This window comes from Cuculus canorus, chromosome 8, assembly GCF_017976375.1.
Source record: "Cuculus canorus isolate bCucCan1 chromosome 8, bCucCan1.pri, whole genome shotgun sequence".
NCBI classification, from domain to species: Eukaryota; Metazoa; Chordata; class Aves; order Cuculiformes; family Cuculidae; genus Cuculus; species Cuculus canorus.
This window is the reverse complement of record NC_071408.1, coordinates 9,162,426-9,183,048: the sequence shown is the minus strand read 5'-3', so window position 1 is coordinate 9,183,048 and position 20,623 is coordinate 9,162,426. Positions and strand designations below refer to the sequence as shown.

The 20,623-nt window shown below is 38.8% G+C and overlaps 1 protein-coding gene across 2 annotated transcripts in view; it reads left to right on the top strand.

Moving 5' to 3' along the window:
• The window catches only part of VAV3 (vav guanine nucleotide exchange factor 3), a 165,786-nt gene extending 160,376 nt beyond the window's left edge, over positions 1-5,410 (top strand). For both annotated transcript variants that reach the window (XM_054073128.1, XM_009555828.2), the window contains exons 26-27: positions 1,139-1,290; positions 2,884-5,410. In XM_054073128.1, the coding sequence (XP_053929103.1) occupies positions 1,139-1,290; positions 2,884-2,925 (194 nt within the window). In that variant the 3' untranslated portion in view covers positions 2,926-5,410. The remainder of the gene's footprint in view (positions 1-1,138; positions 1,291-2,883) is intronic.
• Positions 5,411-20,623: the final 15,213 nt, after the last annotated feature.

Here is a 20,623-nt window from a genome sequence, read left to right as displayed (position 1 = left end):
TCTGATTCACTTACTGTATTTTGTCTTCCTGATTTAAATTAAAGGTAACTAGCTATGAACTTTTAGCATTACATTGTTGAAAGGGTTGCTAGAATGATAATCTTAATGGGATTTCCTAAAAAATATTAGGAATTTCTAAGAGGCCGGAAAGGGTTCTGAGAAGAAAAGGCCTTTAGTCAAAGGCCTTTATCTCTGAGGCGCCATCCCCACTTTCCTCTCATCGGAAAAGTTGAGGGTTTCTTTGGCAAGTTTGGACATTCTATATTAGAGTTAAAAATATAATTTCCTACGAAATTATTTGGGAGAGAGCAGCTGGTTTTTGAAATGAGGCTTTTTCCCACATTATTTAAAAAAAACAATATTTCACAGCTTAAAATGACTGGGGTTTATATTGACTAAATGCTTGCATACTAATGTAGCTTAAAATTTTTAAGTATTAATTTCACTGAAACTTAGCAAAAAGTTTGGAAGGATTTTTTTTCTTCATAAAAAGTTTTGTGGAAGAAATTAGTTGATGATTTACAGAATAAACTTCTTAAAAGAGTAGATGTACATCAGCCAGTATTCATGCAGATTGCAACAAATGGTCCATACAAATTTCCTGTTGAAACTCTTTACTTCTGCTCATGCAAGTTTTAGCTCCCAATTTTAAGTGCATTAATATTTAACTTGGAAGTTGTTCTTGGAAGAACAGCACCTTATTCTGCTTGTTTTGCTTCATTAAAGGTTTAAAGTTAAATCAACTGTAAACGCTAATAATTCTTTCAGAAAGAAACTAGTGACCTGTAAAATATGTTGATGTATTTAACTGGCAGCAAGTTTTGTTTTGAAGCACAAAAATACTATAATTTCAAATGTGTTTAGCAGTTTTGGTTGGGGAATATTTTATTTATGGTTCATCTAGTTTGATGTTTTCTGTAAATAAAAACTATTAAAAATCACGAAACCCCTTCGACTTTTATGCCATTCACCTATTATTAAACATCCTAGACCTGCACAGTGCAGATGTTTTTGTGTTTGTTGAAAATAAATGCCAGTGTATGTTGTTGTGAAATCTTTTTTTTTAGTATTTTATAGTACTGCTCTTTACGCCTTCAGTTAACAAATCATAATAATATCAACGTCTGTTTCATTACAGTGCTAAGCCCGAAGGTGATAGGCATTGCCATAGCCAGGTATGACTTCTGTGCAAGAGACATGAGAGAACTCTCCTTATTGAAAGGGGATGTTGTAAAAATTTATACAAAGATGAGTGCGAATGGCTGGTGGAGAGGTGAAGTAAATGGAAGGGTAAGGTGGTTGTTTTTTTGTTTTCCTTTGTCATTTCTATCTTCACTGACAGTGATTTTGTGAAAAAATAAGGCGTGTTCCTACATTGTAAACCTTGTATATTTAAATACACAAGATACAACATGTTTTTATTGCTGTTTCATAGGAACCAGGCAGAACTCTTGCCAGGCAGCTTTCCCAGCATCTAAATTAATTGATTATTTAATGTGACCTGCCAGGCTGAATATTTAGGCAAGATTATGTGATTGGAAAATATCCAGGAGTGATAGTACAGCCATAGCTGAACTTTCTTGAACTGTGTATGTGCACATACGTATTTGGGGTGAATAGCTCAGGCGCTGGTGCTGTGAAAGTGCGCTTAGCGACTTAACACAGAATGATTTCCATACCTTTCTGCCAGGCTATAATGCAATGGAATAACCCACCTTTTTTTATAGGCGCCTGCTGCTTTGAGTAAAATGTGGCCTGTATGAAGTGGCATGTTTAGCAGGGAATTTTACAAAGTCACTTTACGCTTCACTCAGACTTGTGTGGAATTTTCAGTTTTGACTTCTAAAGACTATATTGTTTCAATCTTAGCGTACTGCTCTGTAGTGCAGATTAGTCAGAAGTATTTGAGGCTGCTGTTTCTGTGTCTGATGGGTTGAGATGCAGGGTTAACAAATGCAAGGTGGAAGAAAGGTGGATTGACTGGGAGCTGGAGATGGAATTTGCAAGTCCACTTGAAGTAATATCCAGATTTACTACTTTATACAATTCCGGGAACATTTTTTTTTTTATGTGCATGAGCCTAGTTATGACCTTGAAGTGAAATGGTCAATTAAACAAGAAGAAATGGAGAATCAGAAAAGATAGCAGTCATGCTATATACATTTCACACGTGAAGAAAACAGCATCTCATTGGAATGCAGCTACCCACATCCCAAAGGACGGCCTGTTATTCTTTCTGATTACTTTTACAGCCTAGACTTGCAATCTTAAGCTCACCTCTGGAGATATTTTGTCAAGGTAGTCTACAATGAAATTTATGCAGTTATTCCTTCCAGTCATGCTCTATGTTTGGTTTTGAGGTCTTTGAGTGTTAAATTGGTTTCGATATAAAGAAGTCTGAGTGAAAAACATGAAGCAAATAGATAAGACAATAAAAAATATATGACATTGCTTCCCTGTATGTCTAGTGTAGTCCTTATTTGACACATCATTAATTTCAGAATGGAGCTAGAATTATAACTTATGAACTGTAAAACACTGGACTCTGCCTTCTAGTTCTGTTTTATTTAAAACTCCTGTTGGTGTCAATGGAATTTAAATCAAATGCAATCAAATGGGTCCCTGTTTCCTTTGCAACAGAATTCCCTAGACCTGACTGAAGGCAGGATGTGGGAGGGAAAAGGGGGTAGGGGTGGATTTAGTCTGCAAATCATCATATATCCAAGTTATATTTCTGCTTACTGTGCTTACCCTAACTGTGGCAGATCTCTGTAATCTTATATTTACTAAACAGATCCATCCTTGTTTTGCCTAGTTCAACATTTAAAAAAAAAACAACTGTGCATCTCATGTATTTTTTTGTTCTGCTTTTTCCCTTTTTAGGTGGGCTGGTTTCCATCAACTTATGTTGAAGAGGATGAATGAATTAAAAACTTTCCTCTGCTGACCTGCAGTTTCAGGGATTTTAAAAATTGAATATCTTCAAAGTGTTATTGGTCTTGTTAAGTATTTAAACAGCAGCATTTTTGTCTCTGTGAACCTTTCAGTCTTAATGTTGGGATTTATACAGAAGTTTCTGCTGACAGATTATTACCTTGCCCAGAGCTGTGCAAGAAACAACCTGCTGGTTTGCCGTCACTAGGGAACGGTACAAAGTCCAACCCCCACCTTCCCGGAAGATCTCTGAAAAACAAATTTCTTTATTCTCCTTTTCATTTCACCGTGTACTACACCATGAATACTAGCTATGGCTGAATATTTAATAAGTCTCTTTTCTTCTAGCTAACATCTGTGATGGTACAAGGAGATGAAGGCTTATTATTCCTTATCACTGCATGCAGAAAACAGAGTTCACTCATTCCAGTGGGCATAAATATAGTCAGTAGACTTGTCTTGAAACATCAAACTACTTTACTTATCACCTTACAAACAGTTTTACACTCACAAAAACATTCTGAAGGAAATATGAATGTAGTAAACATGAGTCGCATTCATGCATATATAATTAGTTTACTGACTACTTTGAGGTCCTGCCTGAATCTTCTAACAGTTTATTTAAAAACAACATTTTAAAAAAGGTGTAGTGAGGTCATATTGCTTGAAAAGGTGTCCTTAAAGTGGAATTGTGGGATCCTTTCTTTGTCATCCCAAGCCTTTTTGTGTAAGATTTTTTTATTTAAGCAGCTGACCATAAAAGTGCAACTGAGACATGACGAGATTTGAAATTCTCAGCATTAACATTAAATAAATACTGTAGACCTGTTCTGTAGGAGAATATACTAATGCAGGATGATGTCATTTGTGAAGAACAAAACTCTTTATCTTAACCTCTTGATTGGTTTGGATGAACTTTGATGCTTTCAACTGTAGGCTGTCTTTTCCTAGTTAACAGGAGTTACTGTTGCCATTTATACCTCTTATAAGGTAATGCAGAAGGAACTTGCAGACTTCTTTGGGCCCTTTCCTCTTGTGTTCCCTGGGATGTTAATGGCAGTTCAGGGAGCAAGTGGCCTGTTGCAGTGTTGAGAACATCCCCAGGGAAAAATGTGTGTAGGTTAGCTAGCTTGAAGCATCAGCCGTTCTAAAGTGATGTCCACCCCTTGGTGAGGCGGTGTTTTAGTATATTTATGGAAGGTCAGAAGTGCTGTAGTTTTAAGCTGAAATAAATGTGGTGATGTCTTTGTGTGTAGTTTCAAACACTTAGTGTCTAACCTGGCTTAAAAACTTCTAAGAAAATAAAGATTTTAAATGCCTTTTGTTTCTAGGCTAACATTGACCAATCAAGAAAGTTAATCCATCCTTACCCATATCCTCTCTTTTGCCTTTCTCTGTCCTCTTTTCACGTAGGCATCTTGCTGTTAGTGTGCACAGACACTGCACGATTTCACATGGTAGTTTTACCCACTCTACAAGCAACATAATATCTCTGTTTATCCACAGAGCAGAATCTGCTAGTACGTATTTCAGATTCTTTTTGGCTGTGCCCAGTGTTCTTTGCTTCTTTGTGGCCGCCTCCTGGTCATCAGGAAGAGCCAAGAACAGCACAGAGGATTTTCAATAATCTCCTTGGTCTCTGCAACCATATTACCTCTCTGCTACACGTAGCGTACACTGCTGTGTGGACAGGTGAAAGAGAGGATCTTCTAATTAGAATCCTTTGCTTGAGATTCAGCCTTGCAGATGAAACACTGCTGATGTTCTAACTTTTCAAGGATTTACCTCAAAATTATGTAAACTGTGATTGTGTTGAGTACATTACTTGATGGAACAGTTGAGAGCATTTGTATATATGTAGATTATGCATAAAACTTACTTTGTAAATGGTGTGTACAGCAGTGTAGACTAGCATATACCTTCTTTGGTCATGTTTTGCCATGCAGTTTTATTGTCTATTGTGAGCTTGATCCTATATTCCTTAAGCAGACAAAGCTGATTCTTTCACAGTTTTGCCTGCTCAAGGGGTAGAGGAATAGGCTCTGGGCCTGTGAAGTGTTTAGTGCTTTGCTGTCATATGGCTCTGAGAAGAGGCAGTTTAATTCATACAAGTTGAGAAATACATCAGTCTTTTTCAACAACGTGGTTTTATAATAATTTTGAGTAGTCTCTTCATCCTAAAGTTTCCATAAAGCTTTCAAGCAACTGCTGAGTCCAGTAATCGGCCTTTGAGAACAAAAGCCATAGCTTAACTTACTTTTGTGGTATAAATCTACACATCATTGTCCGTGTTTAATGCCCTGTATTGATTAAGTTAATGCTGCATCTTTAACTATATTTTGAGTACCAAAGACTTCCTAAATATTCTAGAGTGTCTTTTTCAGTGCTGCTTTTGCCTGTATGGACGTTTTGTTGTCATGCAATAATGGATTTACAGTACTTTAATTTGTACTATTTTGTAAATATGTTAAATATAATAAACTAGTTAATTTTTTGTTTAACAATGTGTCAAAATGCGTGGTTGGCTCGTATGAGTGTTCTGCTTCCTTTGTCTAACCACCTTCCACTGTGAGCAGGAGCTGGTAACGTTCTCGTTTCGTTTCCCAGGTTTGTATAATCCTTGTTTTGCTGTAAAATCGATCTTTCTGTGTAAATGGGATAGTATAGCTTTGCTTGAGAGCTTTTTATTGCTGGGATAATTTGCCTTCTGCCACATCCAGGAAGGTGATGGAGATTTTTGTTCTGCTTTTTAGCTATAGATAACATTGTGGCATCAGTCTACTGTTGATTTTTGTCTTTCAAAGATGATACTTGTAGTTTTTTGATTGAAAAGTTGTTCTTTAAAAGTTTCTTTTTATGGAACCATAGAATCATAGAATAGTTTGGGTTGGGAGGGACCTTAAAGATCATCCAGTTCCAGACCCAGCCCCCCTGCCACGGGCAGGGACACCTCCCACTAGACCAGGCTGCCCAAGGCCCCATCCAACCTGGCCTCGAACACCTCCAGGGATGGGGCATGTGTATCATTATCACAGAATCACACAGAATCACAAGGTTGGAAAGGACCCATTGGATCATCGAGTCCAACCATTCCTAACACTCCCTAAACCATGTCCCTAAGCACTTCATCCACCTGTTCCTTAAACACCTCCAGGGAAGGTGACTCGACCACCTCCCTGGGCAGCCTCTGCCAGTACCCAATGACTCTTACTGTGAAGAATTTTTTTCTGATATCCAACCTGAACCTCCCCTGACGGAGCTTCAGGCCATTCCTTGTCCTGTCCTCTGTCACTTGGAAGAAGAGGCCAGCTCCCTCCTCTCCACAACCTCCTTTCAGGTAGTTGTAGAGAGTAATAAGGTCTCCCCTCAGCCTTCTCTTCTCTAGGCTAAACAACCCCAGCTCTCTCAGCCGCTCCTTGTAAGACTTGTTCTCCAGCCCCCTCACCAGCTTTGTTGCTCTTCTCTGGACACGCTCCAGAGCCTCAACATCCTTCTTGTGGTGAGGGGTCCAGAACTGAACACAGTATTCAAGGTGCGGTCTCACCAGTGCTGAGTACAGAGGGAGAATAACCTCCCTGGACCTGCTGGTGACCCCATTTCTGATACAGGCCAAGATGCCGTTGGCCTTCTTGGCCACCTGGGCACACTGCTGGCTCATGTTCAGTCGGCTGTCAACCAGCACCCCCAGGTCCTTCTCTTCCGTGCAGCTCTCCAGCCATTCTTCCCCCAGTCTGTAGCGCTGCATAGGGTTGTTGTGCCCCAAGTGCAGGACCCGGCATTTGGCCTTGTTGAACCTCATCCCATTGGTCTCGGCCCAGCAGTCCAGCCTGTTCAGATCCCTTTGCAGAGCCTCCCTACCCTCCAGCAGGTCGACACTTCCTCCCAGCTTAGTGTCATCTGCAAACTTGCTGAGGGTGCACTCAATGCCTTCATCCAGGTCATTGATAAAGACATTGAACAGAGCTGGACCCAGTACTGAGCCCTGAGGAACTCCACTTGTGACTGGCCTCCAGCTGGAGTTAACTCCATTGCCCACCACTCTCTGGGCCCGGCCATCCAACCAGTTTTCAACCCAGGAGAGTGTGCGCCTGTCCAGGCCAGAGGCTGACAGTTTCTGAAGCAGAATGCTGTGAGAAACTGTGTCAAAAGCTTTACTGAAGTCCAAGAAGACTACATCCACAGCCTTTCCCTCATCCAGTAGTTGAGTCACTTTGTCATAGAAGGTGATCAGGTTAGTTTGGCAAGATCTGCCTTTTGTAAACCCATGTTGACTGGGCCTGATCACCCGGTTCTCTTGCATGTGCTTCATGATAGCACTCAAGATTACCTGTTCCATGACTTTCCCTGGCACTGAGGTGAGACTGACAGGCCTGTAGTTCCCCGGATCCTCTCTACAACCCTTCTTATATATGGGCACAACATCAGCCAGCCTCCAGTCTAGTGGAACTTCCCCAGTCAGCCAGGACCTCTGGAAGATGATGGATAGGGGTTTGGAAAGGACATCCGCCAGCTCCTTCAATACTCTTGGGTGGATCCCATCCGGCCCCATAGACTTGTGGGAGTCTAGCTGGGCAAGCAAGTCTCTAACCGCCTCCTCTTGGATCACGGAAGCCTCAATCTGCCCCTCTAACTCTTGGATTTGTAAACAGAAGGAACAACTTTCTTTGCTATTAAAGACTGAGGCGAAGAAGGCATTAAGTACCTCAGCCTGTACATACTCATTATGTATCATATTTCATAGCAATGTCCTTTTTCTTCCACTTCTGCTTTCTCCCTCTGTCATATGTGGATTAACATACAAATTCAGATTGAATTAAGCTCAAATCTGAAAATATAGTTTGTGTCTGATTTCACGGGCTACTTGATAACCTTTTAATGATGTTACCTATTCATGCATTTTTACAATATGACATTCATTATTAATATGTTTATAAAAATATTTCTGGATAGGTGAAATAATTCAGCAAGGTCAGTAGTGATACAATTGCAATGTTTTTTCATTGTGTCTCCTGTTTTTCAGTAATAGAGATCTTCTTGTGGAACTGCCCTTCTAATGGATAATTATTAAACTTAATGAGGCATTTACACATCTATGCAGACATAATTTTTCATGAACATATCACATAGATAAGAGTCCCATGTAATGCAAGATGCAAACGTTTCTCAATTAATTCTCTTGTTAACAATATAACAATCACAGACCTTCTCCTTCCCCTTATATGTGAGAGATGTGTGTCCTTGAATGGGTGAGAAATTGAGAAAACACATAATTAGGGCATAAGAACCATCTGTGACTGTGTTCTGAATAATTTTTTCGGTTGTAAGGCTTGGAAGCTTATTTGAAAATCTCAGCTTGAAAACAATCTAACTTGAACAATGAAAATTATGCCAACCAGGATACCCTTCTCATCTGCCTCACAGGCAAACTCTAGATGCTCTATAAAGGGAAGAAAAGGTCAAGTCTCAAGTTTTAGCAGCTCATAAGGGCGAGAGAGAGGTGCTGTCTAGAAAATAAGTAGGGCTTCTTTATATAAAATACTCAGCCTCAGACCCAGGCTTTGTTCAGCTAACTTTGGTGTTTGGTGCAAAGATGTTTCTATTTCACAATCAATATTGCAAACACTTTGGAAAAAGAGCTGCAATGGTAGATATAATTTATACAATAGCACTGTCATGCAGTTTCACCAACTGTATTGACACTACAGTAACTTAACTCTTATTTCTTTGCTATAAACTGGGCTGCTGAGAGGCTTACATTACTATTTTATCGGAAACTCAAGTTCTTTTGTTCTGAGAGCATGTCTTATTCTATTTGAGTCATAGAGGAAGCACTCCCTCCTCTCTGTTTTATTGCTGAGCATGACATTATATGACATCTCTTTGGTTAGTTTGGGTGATCTACCTGGTTGTGTCTCCTCCCAACTTCTATTCACTGGAGGTGACAGCACAGAGTAAGAAGCGGAGAAGCAATGCTATGCAACACTGTTCAGCAACAGCTAAAATGTCAGTGTGTTGTCAGCACTGTACTTGTTGCAGAGCTAAAACACAGCACTGTAACAGCCGATATGAAGAAAGTTAATGTCACCTTGACCAGAGCCAGCATAGCTGGCATAAAAGTAAAATGACCAGCAGAGATGCTCTGTGTCTATGTGATGCACAGTACTCAGGGTCTGAGTCTGAGTATTTTATATAAAGAAGCCCTACTTTTTTCTAGACAGCACCTCTCTCTCACCCTTATGAGCTGCTAAAACTTGAGACCTGACCTTTTTTTCTCTTTATGTGTCTATGTGATGCACAGTACTCCAAAGTAGTATCTGTTCTCATCAAATTCAGGTACAATCATCACTGGTGTACAGCTTTGAATCTTGGGATATGTTCATCTAAGATAAGTTAATACAATCCTTAGCCTTTCTTGAAATGTGCCGTGGAATTTTAGTTCTTGCCTAGATGCCCACTATATGGAAGAAGGGTAGTTTTGAGTAATATAGCCTTCATAAAGATGAGATGTTAGTGATATCCACTTTTTCATAAAATGCTGAAGGGTATGATGCATGTATAATTAGCTAATAGAAATATAGAAAGGGTTAAGCATCAGAAATTGACTGGAGAAGGGTGATTCATTGCATTATCTTAGCAACTTCCTTTTCAAGAACAAAGAGTCGTTTGTTTTTAGAGCAAATGAGATTTGGGTTTCTAATTTAGTTTTATAATTCCTGATGTGCTGGAGTGCATTCTGCCCATTCATTACAAGGATCTCTGCTGCTTGCATGACTGTAAAGTTAGATTTTATTTAATAAGCTTCCTGAAATCTTGGAGTTATTGGTGACTTTTTCTGGGTTACAGTTTTTTACCTGGTCATGTGCTTTTCAGAAAGCATGTAAGTTCATTTTAAAACATTGCAATCTGACCTTAATTAAACTCAAAGTTAAAACAAATGGCAGATTCGGAGGTGGTTGTTTGCCCTGGGGCATGAGGCTGGTTTGCTTCTTTCAGAACTGTTTTTTTATATTAATAGCATAATACGTAGCTTTAGGAAGAACAGAAATAAAGATCAGAAAACGTTAAGTAAAAAGTTGATACCATGTCTTATGTGTTAGAAACAACCTGGCTTGTGATAACTTTTCTAAATGATTGACCAAAATATTAATTATCTTTTGATAGCATTGGATTAGAAAGAGAAATTTTCCAATGCTTCGGCATGGAAGAACTTTGATAATGAGGTAGAGGAATCAAGGACTTGTGGACTTGGTCCCAGTCTACTGGATAACTCTATAAATCTGTTTTGAATTAGTTATAATTTTTCCCAAAGCAATTAAAAGGTTTCCTCCAGGAGATGCAATATTGTTCCTAGGATTATAATTCTTACTCATACATAAGTCTAATGGAAATATGTATAATTGGAGGAACATTTTTTTCTCTGGTAGTTTAACAGCCAATGTCCCTGTAGCTTGTGAGCTATTAATAATGTAGAATGGGCCAGGAGTCTCCGCCCTAGTAAGTCAGCAAGTGATCTACAAACACTTTTTCTACCTCTTCTCCCAGATAGTTAGTGTTTCTGAATCCCGAGTTTGATTTCTTTCCATTTCCTGCCAAGTGTCATTTAAAGTTGATATCTGAGAAAAGCCGTTGGTTAAATACAGTGTGAACACAGCAGCTTTAGAATTCTTTCTCCTTTGGTTCCTTACTGTTCACGGTAGACTAAGAATATAAGGATGGTATAGAAAACTTTTTGTTTCAATGTAAGAGAGGGTAATGCTTAAGAGGAATTTGTAGGCCAGTTTGATTCTCTCAGTTTGATGTATCTCTGGATATAGCTTCATTAAACTGTGACTGCCTTGAGTTTGTGATGGATGAAGGACTAAATTTCCTGGAACTGCGTATTCTGTTATGTTTTGGATGTGACTTTTTGGTGTCATCTAATTTGAGTGTTTTGGCTGAAAGAACGCTGAAAGGGAGGCTTTTTCTCCTATGCCCTCCCTTCCCCCAGCCTGTCACAGACTATTACAACATTCAGCTGAGGTGTGGTAAAAGTCAGCGTGCCCGATCCCATGAGTACATAAATCATTGGGAATATATTAACATGGAGAGAATAAAAATGCAGACAGGCAGATCATAAAAACAATCATGCCTGATTTTTGTTTTGGTAATATTAATTTTTATTGTTAAAGGTAGGACAGGGTGGGACTTCCATTACCTATTATATCAACCGCTCTATTTCCCAAGAAGAATTCCAAGTAGAGAATACAATAGCAGGTATTCTAGTCATATTTTATTTTATAAAGAGAGATTTATTTTTGCCAAAATTTTGTAACAGTGCAAGCATATGCATTTGAATCAGGTAAAAACAGGAATTAGAAGATTAGAAGGCAGATTGCTCTCCGAATCATTATGTCACTGACTTTTTCCAGATAGGAAGTTGTGGAAAATCAAGCCTCAGCAGTTGTTGCAGATGAAGCGTTAGTGGTGCACTTTGCTTGTTACAGAGAAGCAGCAATATGTTTATTGATATAAACAGCAATTTCACAAAGTTGGTAGTAATTGCAACAGTGGTTTAACAAGCTATGATGACCAAGTGCACCGGATTACTTACTGTGTAGAGGACAGGGTCATACAAAACTGTCAGGAGACCCTCCTATTGAGTCATGAGGTTCAGAAGGGACCCCTTTGCTTTCTAAACTTTTCAGAGAGGAGTACAGGTGCCCTTGGATCCAGACTTAGCCTCAGACTTGGTCAACGGTTTATGCCTAAAAAATTATACATGTGCAGTCAATTTTTTATATCACTTAGCTAAGATTTCAGAGTTTCAGTGACAATTGTGTCTGTCCCCCAAAATCCACCTTGAGCCAGATGCAGCCATCAGACCAGATCATAACTGCTGCTGGTGGTTATCGCGTGATCAGAGTTGTGGGAAAAGGTTGGGTTTGCAGGTGGGGTGGGAAGCACACCAGCACAGACATCTAAATGAAATCCAGGTATGGCTTTTCAGTCTTTGCAACTTTGGTCACACTTGGGGGGGAATGTACCTCATTTTTCTGCATTCTTGCCAAACATGGGAATGAAGACTTATTTTTCCTGTCACCAGAGTCCGATTACAACCCCTCAGTTTTCTACAGTGAGAACAGATGTATAAAACTTATTTGATATCTTTGGGGGCATGCTAGTAAACACTCATGTAAGTATGCAGAAGATTTCTGATCACTTTATTTCTTTTGCCTCCTAACCCAAAGGGCTTTATGGCTTTAGAAAAAACAAGCTTCCAAAAGCAATGATTCTCTACTTGCACATTCTTCGCTTGCAGATCCCTGAGGGTCTGTCTATAGGGAGTTTAGTTTTATACTGCCCTCAAGGATGACTTTTTCAAATGTGACCTTATCCAAGCAGACAAATTATTGACAAAATCTACTTTTTCTTGTCTAGAAAATATATTTAAAATATTTTCAGATACTGTTGTGCAAGCATGGGCTGTGAGTGGGCTGAAGGACAGGATTTTGGCTCACCCAGATAATGATAAATTGATAATTTAGAAAAGAGGATGCAATTAAATAAGAATATCCATGAAAGTATATTTTATAGGTGAAAAAAAATTGTCTAAACCAGTTAAGACTGGGCAAATTCTGGCTAAGCAGCAGTACTGTATTAAAGGACTGAGGGAGGAAAGTAAAAGCAAATAATGGACAGAACATAAGTTAAAAGATTTTTACTGTGAAGAATGTAAATGCTGTCTTGGCGTATAGTAATTGGAACATCTATGAAATGTGAAGTAATCATTCATTTCATTTCTGGTAATGCTTCAGCTGAAGTACTTTGTCCAGCTTTGGGTTATAAATTTTGTATAACATACAGTTTTGTTGAAAATATTCCTGAAAAGGCTAATAAAGAAGTGTGAAGAAACTAGAGACCTTTGAACCAAATTATAGAACAGGCTAAATGGAGTGGTGGTAATAATCCAAATAAGTGAAAGGATTTATGCAATTTGAGAGACTCTGAACTGTTCTCTGTAGTCAGTGTAAATAGTACCAGAAAAAAAGAAAAAAAGAAAAAAAAAAGAACGCTTGAACTGGAGCAAGGCAACTTAGTCTTTAGGGAAGTTTTCTGAATATCAAGCTACCTACATGCAAAATTGCCTGGAAAAATTGTGGGTTCTTCCAACAACGGGTATTTAAGGTATGGTTAGCTAAATGTGTGTCAGGGATAGTTTATATATGGTTAAAGATGCCCAAGATACATGTTGTTTTGGAGCTTCTGTTGTACTACCTTTCTGTAATTGCCTTTCAGCTGCGCAGGGCTTCAATCAACCCCTGGTGTTCGTCAGAACTCCACAGAAATGTTATATTAGCGTAGAGAGGAAGAGATGTGAGAAAGATAATAAGGTGAACATCCAACACAGAGCCAGCAGGCTGCTAAATATGCAAAGAGTTTGATTGTTTACAAGTTGAAATCGTTTCTTCAGAAGATGCAATTGGCTCATATTTAGCTCACAGTAGTATAAAAATGGTGTAAACCCACAGTCTTAAGAGCTGATTCATGGTGGGAAGCATAAGCTAAACAGCATTATTACAGTTTATAAGTTTCTTTTTGATAGAACATACAGGTGCTGCAATGTATGCAGTGTTGTCAAAATCAAAACTTTTAAATATGCATTGATTTTGGGGAAGGTTAACGAGGAAGGCAGCTCAGGTACCATGTCTTTCTACTTAGTTCCAAACAGATGGGAAATGAAAGCTCTGACAAAGGGATGACTTTGCTTCAAGCATACTTCCCTCAAATCATCAGAGACTATATTTTCATAAAACAAAACTAGTTTGTTTATTTCTCATGCAGAATTTGCAATAGTACTATAATATTAATTTTTTTCCTGTAAAAGAGCTATCAATATATGGTAAAACAAGCTATCAACTTGGATGCAATCTTTTTTAATATCAAATGATTGAATACTAGTGCTAAGATTAATTCTACTTACTGTCTGAATGCATCTTTTTCTTATTTGACTTTTTCTAGATTAATAGCTAATAACGATGTTAGCTTTTGGCACAGCTTCTTTTCTCTCCATTTTAATTGTGCATAAAGAGATGCAATGGTTTGTCTTACATGAGGCAATTTTTGGACTGTTAGGAGTATTTCGTAGTTATCAGTGGAATAAATCAATAAGCACAGAAAACAGCTGTGGTCCAAATAAAATGCATCTAGTCAGTAAGACTAATAAACCTAGATATTTTCTCATTCTGGCTCTTCATCAGGAATGTGCTGTGAAAAGTTTTATTTGAATGTCACTGCATAAGCAGTTCTAATTACTAATAGAATTCATCAAACCATTTAGTAGTGTAGTGACATTAAGTAATAATTAATAGACCGTGTGATGTGTGGCTGCATGAAGTGACAATGATTAACCTGTGACCTAACACAATGTGCCTGGAGAACAACTGGCGTGCGTTGTGACAGTGTTTGTTCTTCCCTGTGTCATTGGAATTTGGCCTGTCTCCAGTCACAAAATGAAACTGGGTTCAAAATCCAGAACCTGTTAAAGTGACTGGTGTTTGGATCATGTACGTAGTTCACTACGCATCAGCCTGAGCTTTGATGTGTTGGTTGAATCTCTTGTCATGATGGCTGCATATTTTGGAGCTGATCATAATGGGTCCTTGTGTGGCTCCACCTTGGCTTCAAAGAGTTGGCAAAACGTTAGGATTTGCTCTAGTTGTACATTATTTTTTTAATAAATTCTAAAAAATATGTTATCTAGACGCTGAAGTTATAGCTGTCTCTGCATGTTAAGATTGCATTACATTCAGATGTGTATACAGAGTATTCTTTGTGATCTGTGTGGTTAGCCAGTATTTGGAATTTTATTCCTTTTAGGAGAAGAATGCAAAAAGAGAAAGGGAGGCAGGAAGAAAGAATGTATTTCATCGGTACAGGCAGTATACTTACAAAAAGTATACAATTTTTTTTATTTTTCTGACCAAAAATTAGTTTTATTTCCAGAGATTGAGGTTTCTGGTGAATGCTTTATTTAAAAATACTTCACCCTTTTAATCTCATTTGTGGCTTTCTTCTCTGTCTGTGTATTTCTTCCCTGGCTTCTTATGCTTGTTTTGTTTCCTTTCTTCCTCTCCTCTAATGACATGAACAAAAGAATGCCTAAGTCAATGCCTCATCCGTGTTTTAGGAAGCAATACCCAGAGATGGCTTTTGCCAACCTGTGTTTAGTTTTCACAGGGAGTACCTTGGGCAGTGGTTTCTTATTATATTTAGCAGTGCAAGAAGCATTTAATGTTTTCTGTTCACATAGTCAGTGTGAAAAATGCTTAGTAGAGCATTAACTTCCACTTGTTGAAATATACATATTAAAGCAGCTTGGAACACTTTTCAGCACAGTAACAATATGGGGTGTATACATAAAATATAAGAAACCCTATGGAATACAGGATGTAGCAAAGTCAGTTTCAAAACAGACAATCAAGTACAACCAACATTTCTAGTGTTTTTTTGAAAGTGAGCATTTCTTGTAGATATTACTTTTTTTTATTAATTTATTTGGAAAAATATTAATATTCCATAGAATCGCCATGTCTCCTACACAATGGTGGTATTTTCTTAGAATCATAGAATGGTTTGGGTCAGAAGGGACCTTAAAAATTATCTAGTTCCAGCTCCCCTGCCATGGGCAGAGACATTTTCACTGGAAAAAGTTGCTCAAAGCCTCATCCAACCTGGCCTTGAACAGCTCCAGGGATGGGACATCCACGATTTCTCTGGGCAACCTGTGCCAGTGCCTCACCACCCTCGCAGTAAATAGTTTATTCCTAATAACTAATCTAAACCTACTCTCTTTTCGGCTTAAAACCATTGTCCCCCATCCTATCGCTGAGCTCCTTGATAAAGAGCTCCTCTCCAGCTTTCCTGCAGGCCCTCTTTAAGTACTGGAAACTGCCCTCAGGTCTCTCAGAGCCTTCTTTTCTCCGGTTTAAACAACCCCAACTCTCTCAGCCTGGCCTCCTAGGGGAGGTAGCCCTCCTCTGGACTTACTCTAATAGATCCGTGTCATGTCCTTTCTGTGCTGAGGATTTGAGAACTGAACACAGTACTCTGGGTGAGGTCTTATGAGAGCAGAGTAGAGGGGCAAAATCACCTTCCTCAAGGTGCTGCTCACACTTCTTTTGATGCAGCCTGGGATGTGGTTGGCTTTCTTGTCTGCGACACACACTGTTGGCTCCTATTGAGCTTCTCATCCATCAGTACCCCCAAGTCGTTCTCTTCAGGGCTGCTCTCAATCCATTCTTTGTCCACCCTGTATTTGTGCTTGGGATTGCCCCAGCCCAGGGACAGGACCTTCCACTTGGCCCTGTTGAACTTCATGAGGTTCGCACAGGTCTGCCTCTCAAGCCTGTTAAGGTCCCTCTGGATGGCAACCTTTCCCTCCAGCATGTTGACTGTGCCACACAGGTTGGTGTCATTGGCAAACTTGCTGAGGGTGCCCTCAATCCCACTGTCCATATCTCCGAAAAAGGTGTTAAACAACACTGGTCACAATACCGACCCATGAGGAACGCCACTCTTCTCTGGTCTCCACTTGGATATTGAACCATTGACCACAACTCTCCAAGTGAGACCACCCAGCCATTTCCTTATTCACTATCTGTCAAATCCATCTTTTCTTACATAACAGTTCATAGGACATGCTGGGTTTGGCTTCTTGTAAAGCTGGGGAGAGGTTTGTTGTAAAAGGGAGCTGAGTTCTCATTTTAATGTTCTGTTGAGTAATAGAACTTTCCAGAGGGTCTATATTATTTCGAAGTATTTTGACAGTTCTTCTACTTAAATGATCTGTTTTGATCGTGCAACAAAAAAGCTTGTTGTATGAAGTAGGAAAACTCTAAACTGAAATATCCTTTAAATGTACCTGGTTACTCTCAGTATCAGAATTCACTATCACACTTTCTAGCACAGCACTGGAATAATATTTTCTTTAAGCTTCTAAGATGAAAAAAATGCCTGAATCACAGATCACGGGTAATGTAGAATATAGTCAACAATTTCAGAAGAGGCAGAAGCCTGACCAAAACTGATAAGTGCAGTTGTAATTCTAGACCTTACATTGTCAAAAAGGACATAGAGTGGTGAAAACTGGAGCCATATGGATCAGTCAAGATATGTGCTCCTCAGAATTATTCAGCTGCATCAGTTTTAGCAACAATGGTGCCTGAGGACATGTCTTAGAGTAAGTCTCTGGCAATCACATAAAATAACAATCTGGAAAATTATATTCCAGCTGCATCTCAAGCGAACTGAACTTCAGTGCACAGGGAGGAACACGTCAGGATCCTTATATCACATGCATGAAAACTGAGGTTAAAGACATAACCCCAAAGTTGCACAGAAGCCCCAACTTCAATTACTGCAGTGGGAGCTAAACATTCCTAAGCCTGAATCTGAAAGCTACAGTAATCTTAGAGTGTCAGAAATGAAGTAGACCAAAAATCAAGATCTATTGCTTTTGCCCAGTTCTGTCACTCATTAAAGGAAATGCTTTGAGAACAGTTGTTTGGAATTTGGATGCCTGATATTTTTGACAAAACTCTCTAAGATGAAGCATCTGATGAAAAAAGTTTGAGAAGCATTAATTGTGTCTGCCTTCTCCCTGTTTAATATTATTTGCCTGGGGTTTCTGATTCCAACAGTAAATGCAGAAGAAACCCAAATATTTCCGCATTTGTTGGATTCAGTTACAATTTACCCAAAGGGCAACAATGCTCTGTTAGCTGAAGAGAGACTGCTCTGTCTCTCTCTTCTTGAATTCTTGAGATTGAGACACTAATGTCATCCTGACTAAACATGTTAGTGTTATGAGTTGTTTGGTTTTTTTAAAAGCAATCCTTCATCTATCTACTTTCAAAATAATAAAATATTGATAGTCAGCAACTGTCCCACGTGTAACAAAAGTCAGGAGGTTCCAATGAAGCTTATACCTCGATCCAAATATACTAAAATGAAAAACATGCAGTTACAAGTGTTAAAGAGATATTTGGTCTCTTTGTAGAAATGTTATGCAGTAACCAGGTGAACAGAAGTAGGAAACTTGACAATTGAAATCTACAGGTGCTCAGGCAATTTGCTGACTTAAATGGAACCAGGATTTCTTTATGATCCTGCAGTTACTGTAGGGTCAGGCAAGGCTATGCTCACTTTTAAAGACATGATAAATATTGCTGGGAAGTTGTAATTTGCGGGTATTGCAGAAACAGTCAACAAACATTCTAAGACGCTCTGTTTAAATCCCACAAAGAAAAAGTTGTAAACCCTTGAGGTTAATGGCTGTGACAAAGATTCCACTTGCATTGACAATGTTTCCTTCCTCTAGTACGGGCAGAAGCGGTCAAGGGCAGATTATTGTTCTTTCAGTGGCAAAAAACTTTTGACCAGTGAGTGCTGCTCCCTGGAGTGCCTTGGATCTGGGAGTGCTCGCTGGTTTGTAGTTAGTCACTACTACCTAGGTAAGTGTTTACATATTTTAAGAATTCTGCATGAACCTAAGAGCTCCTAGTAGGAATACAGAAAGGACAGTGTAGCAGAAAGCTGCCTGAATGGGAAGTGATCATCTTTATCAAATTTCTTCTATTTTCTCTTGTCCTATTTCCCCTTCCCTAATCTTCCTCTTAGGAGCTGCTGAAAAGCAGGTGTTCTTCTCCATTATGTATATTGTCAGATGTGGAAAGTTTCTTACCTGACAAAGAGGCTTTGTGGTTTCTATATGCTGTATGAACTGTTGATTTGTTTAGCTTGCTTCCTCTGAGGCGTGCTGATACATCAAACTGGAGTTGGATGACTTTTACAGACACTGTTTGCGGTAACTGTGAATCTCTTGTAAACAGCCAGGAGTTTTGACTGGTTTCACATACAAATCAATAGTCTTTTTGCAGCTAAGCAGATCGTGTAATTTCTAATATAACTAAACAAACAGCAGCGTGAAGATATTATCACCTAAAAACAGGTTCTAGAACTAAACAAATGCTTTTATTGATTCTCTTAGATTTAATTAAAATTTCAGAAAATCCCCACCCTGTCTCTTTCTTTGGCCTTGTGAATTATCAATACAGTGTAGGCATGGTTTCCTTATTAGTTTCTGGTTCTTTAAGAACAAGTAACATCACATTTAGACTTAAGGATATATTCTGCAATGTTTATATATTAGGAAGAAATAGATACTTGTAGCGAACAGATTATTGTCACTAAAGGTTTTTCTTTTTTAAAGTCTCTCTCTCCGTAACAATGTTGGAAATTGATTAATTTAGAGAATTTGAGAATTCTGTTGCTGACAAAAAGCATAATATTTGTGAGGGATGGGGTGAGGACTCTGTGTGCAAGAAAAATTGTTTATGTGAGTAACAATGACAAAACAATGGGCATGAATGACAGAGTATTTTGAAGGCCGGGTAGAATGCAAAGGGATATTTTAAAATCCACTTTTAGAAAAACGTCAAAGTTTCCAGCTACTGCAAAACTAATAACAGTTGATCAGGAAGGTGATGGAAATGTCGGTGGGTTGTGAAGAGCTGCTATAATGATATTTCCATCACCCACTGGCCCCACAGCTCGCACAAGAATCTTTTAACTTCTTTGGCAATGATTAGTGGGCAGCATAAAAAGAACAACCCCAAAGTCTGGATTGCCCAGAACTACAGATGCACCCACAAAGTCCACTCATTTTTTGTATCCGTTATTCCTCAGAGGGAGACAAGGACTACAACCAGAGCATTTGAATGTAGGAAATCAGACACTACTATGTCATAAATGCATGCTGGAATATGTTTAACTCTGTTCACTTATTATGCTTAGTGCAGTCCTATAGAGATGGGATTCAGGAGAAGCATTTGATCAATATTCTAATCATTGCTGTGGTGGGAAAAACTGCTAGCTGGAGAGGTAAAATCTCTGCTAGGATGGAAGAGAGAAGAGATTATTTCAGGGGCACCCTACAGGGTACAGCCTACACTTGTACTGGAAGGAAAAACGCATTTTAAAAGAATGACATATAATTCTAGCATGCAATGTCCCCATGGGAAATAAAAGTCAAGTGCACCAATAGATGAAAGAGGAAAATGCCATGGAAGGCAGTAAATCAAAAAGTAATTGATTGGAATATTTAGAGAGCCTAATTTAAGTTGCTGAAAGTGAGACAATGGCATACTGCAAAAGTCTGAAGTTTTAAAGGAGAGACTTGCAATACTTAATGTGCAGTCCTCTTCATTACTGCCCAGAAAGTGTGTGCTGGAGGAGTGCAGTAGCTGACCCTAGAGGACATGGCCATTTTGGTACTGTGTAGCTTGAGTGTTGTCAATAGCTTGACAGTTTACAATCAGTTTAAAACCAAAGAATTAGGCCATTAGACCCTAGATTTCGTGGGAACGGGAACTCCCTAGGAGCACTGCTGTTCTCTGGTTAGCATTGAAGCTTCTTGGACTCTGAGGGCACCCTAATCTCAAAGCTCTATAACTACCATTTCCATCTGCTTCCTGTCTTGTACTGCATTGAATGCTTATTAGAACTAAATTAAGGTCATTCAAGCTACTGATAATTCTAATGAAGTTATACACTTTTGTCATCTCTTCTACATTTTTCACTAATAATTTCATGTTTGATTTTGGTTAAATCTTAACATTTTCAATTGAAATGGCAATTTTTCTTTGTCAGA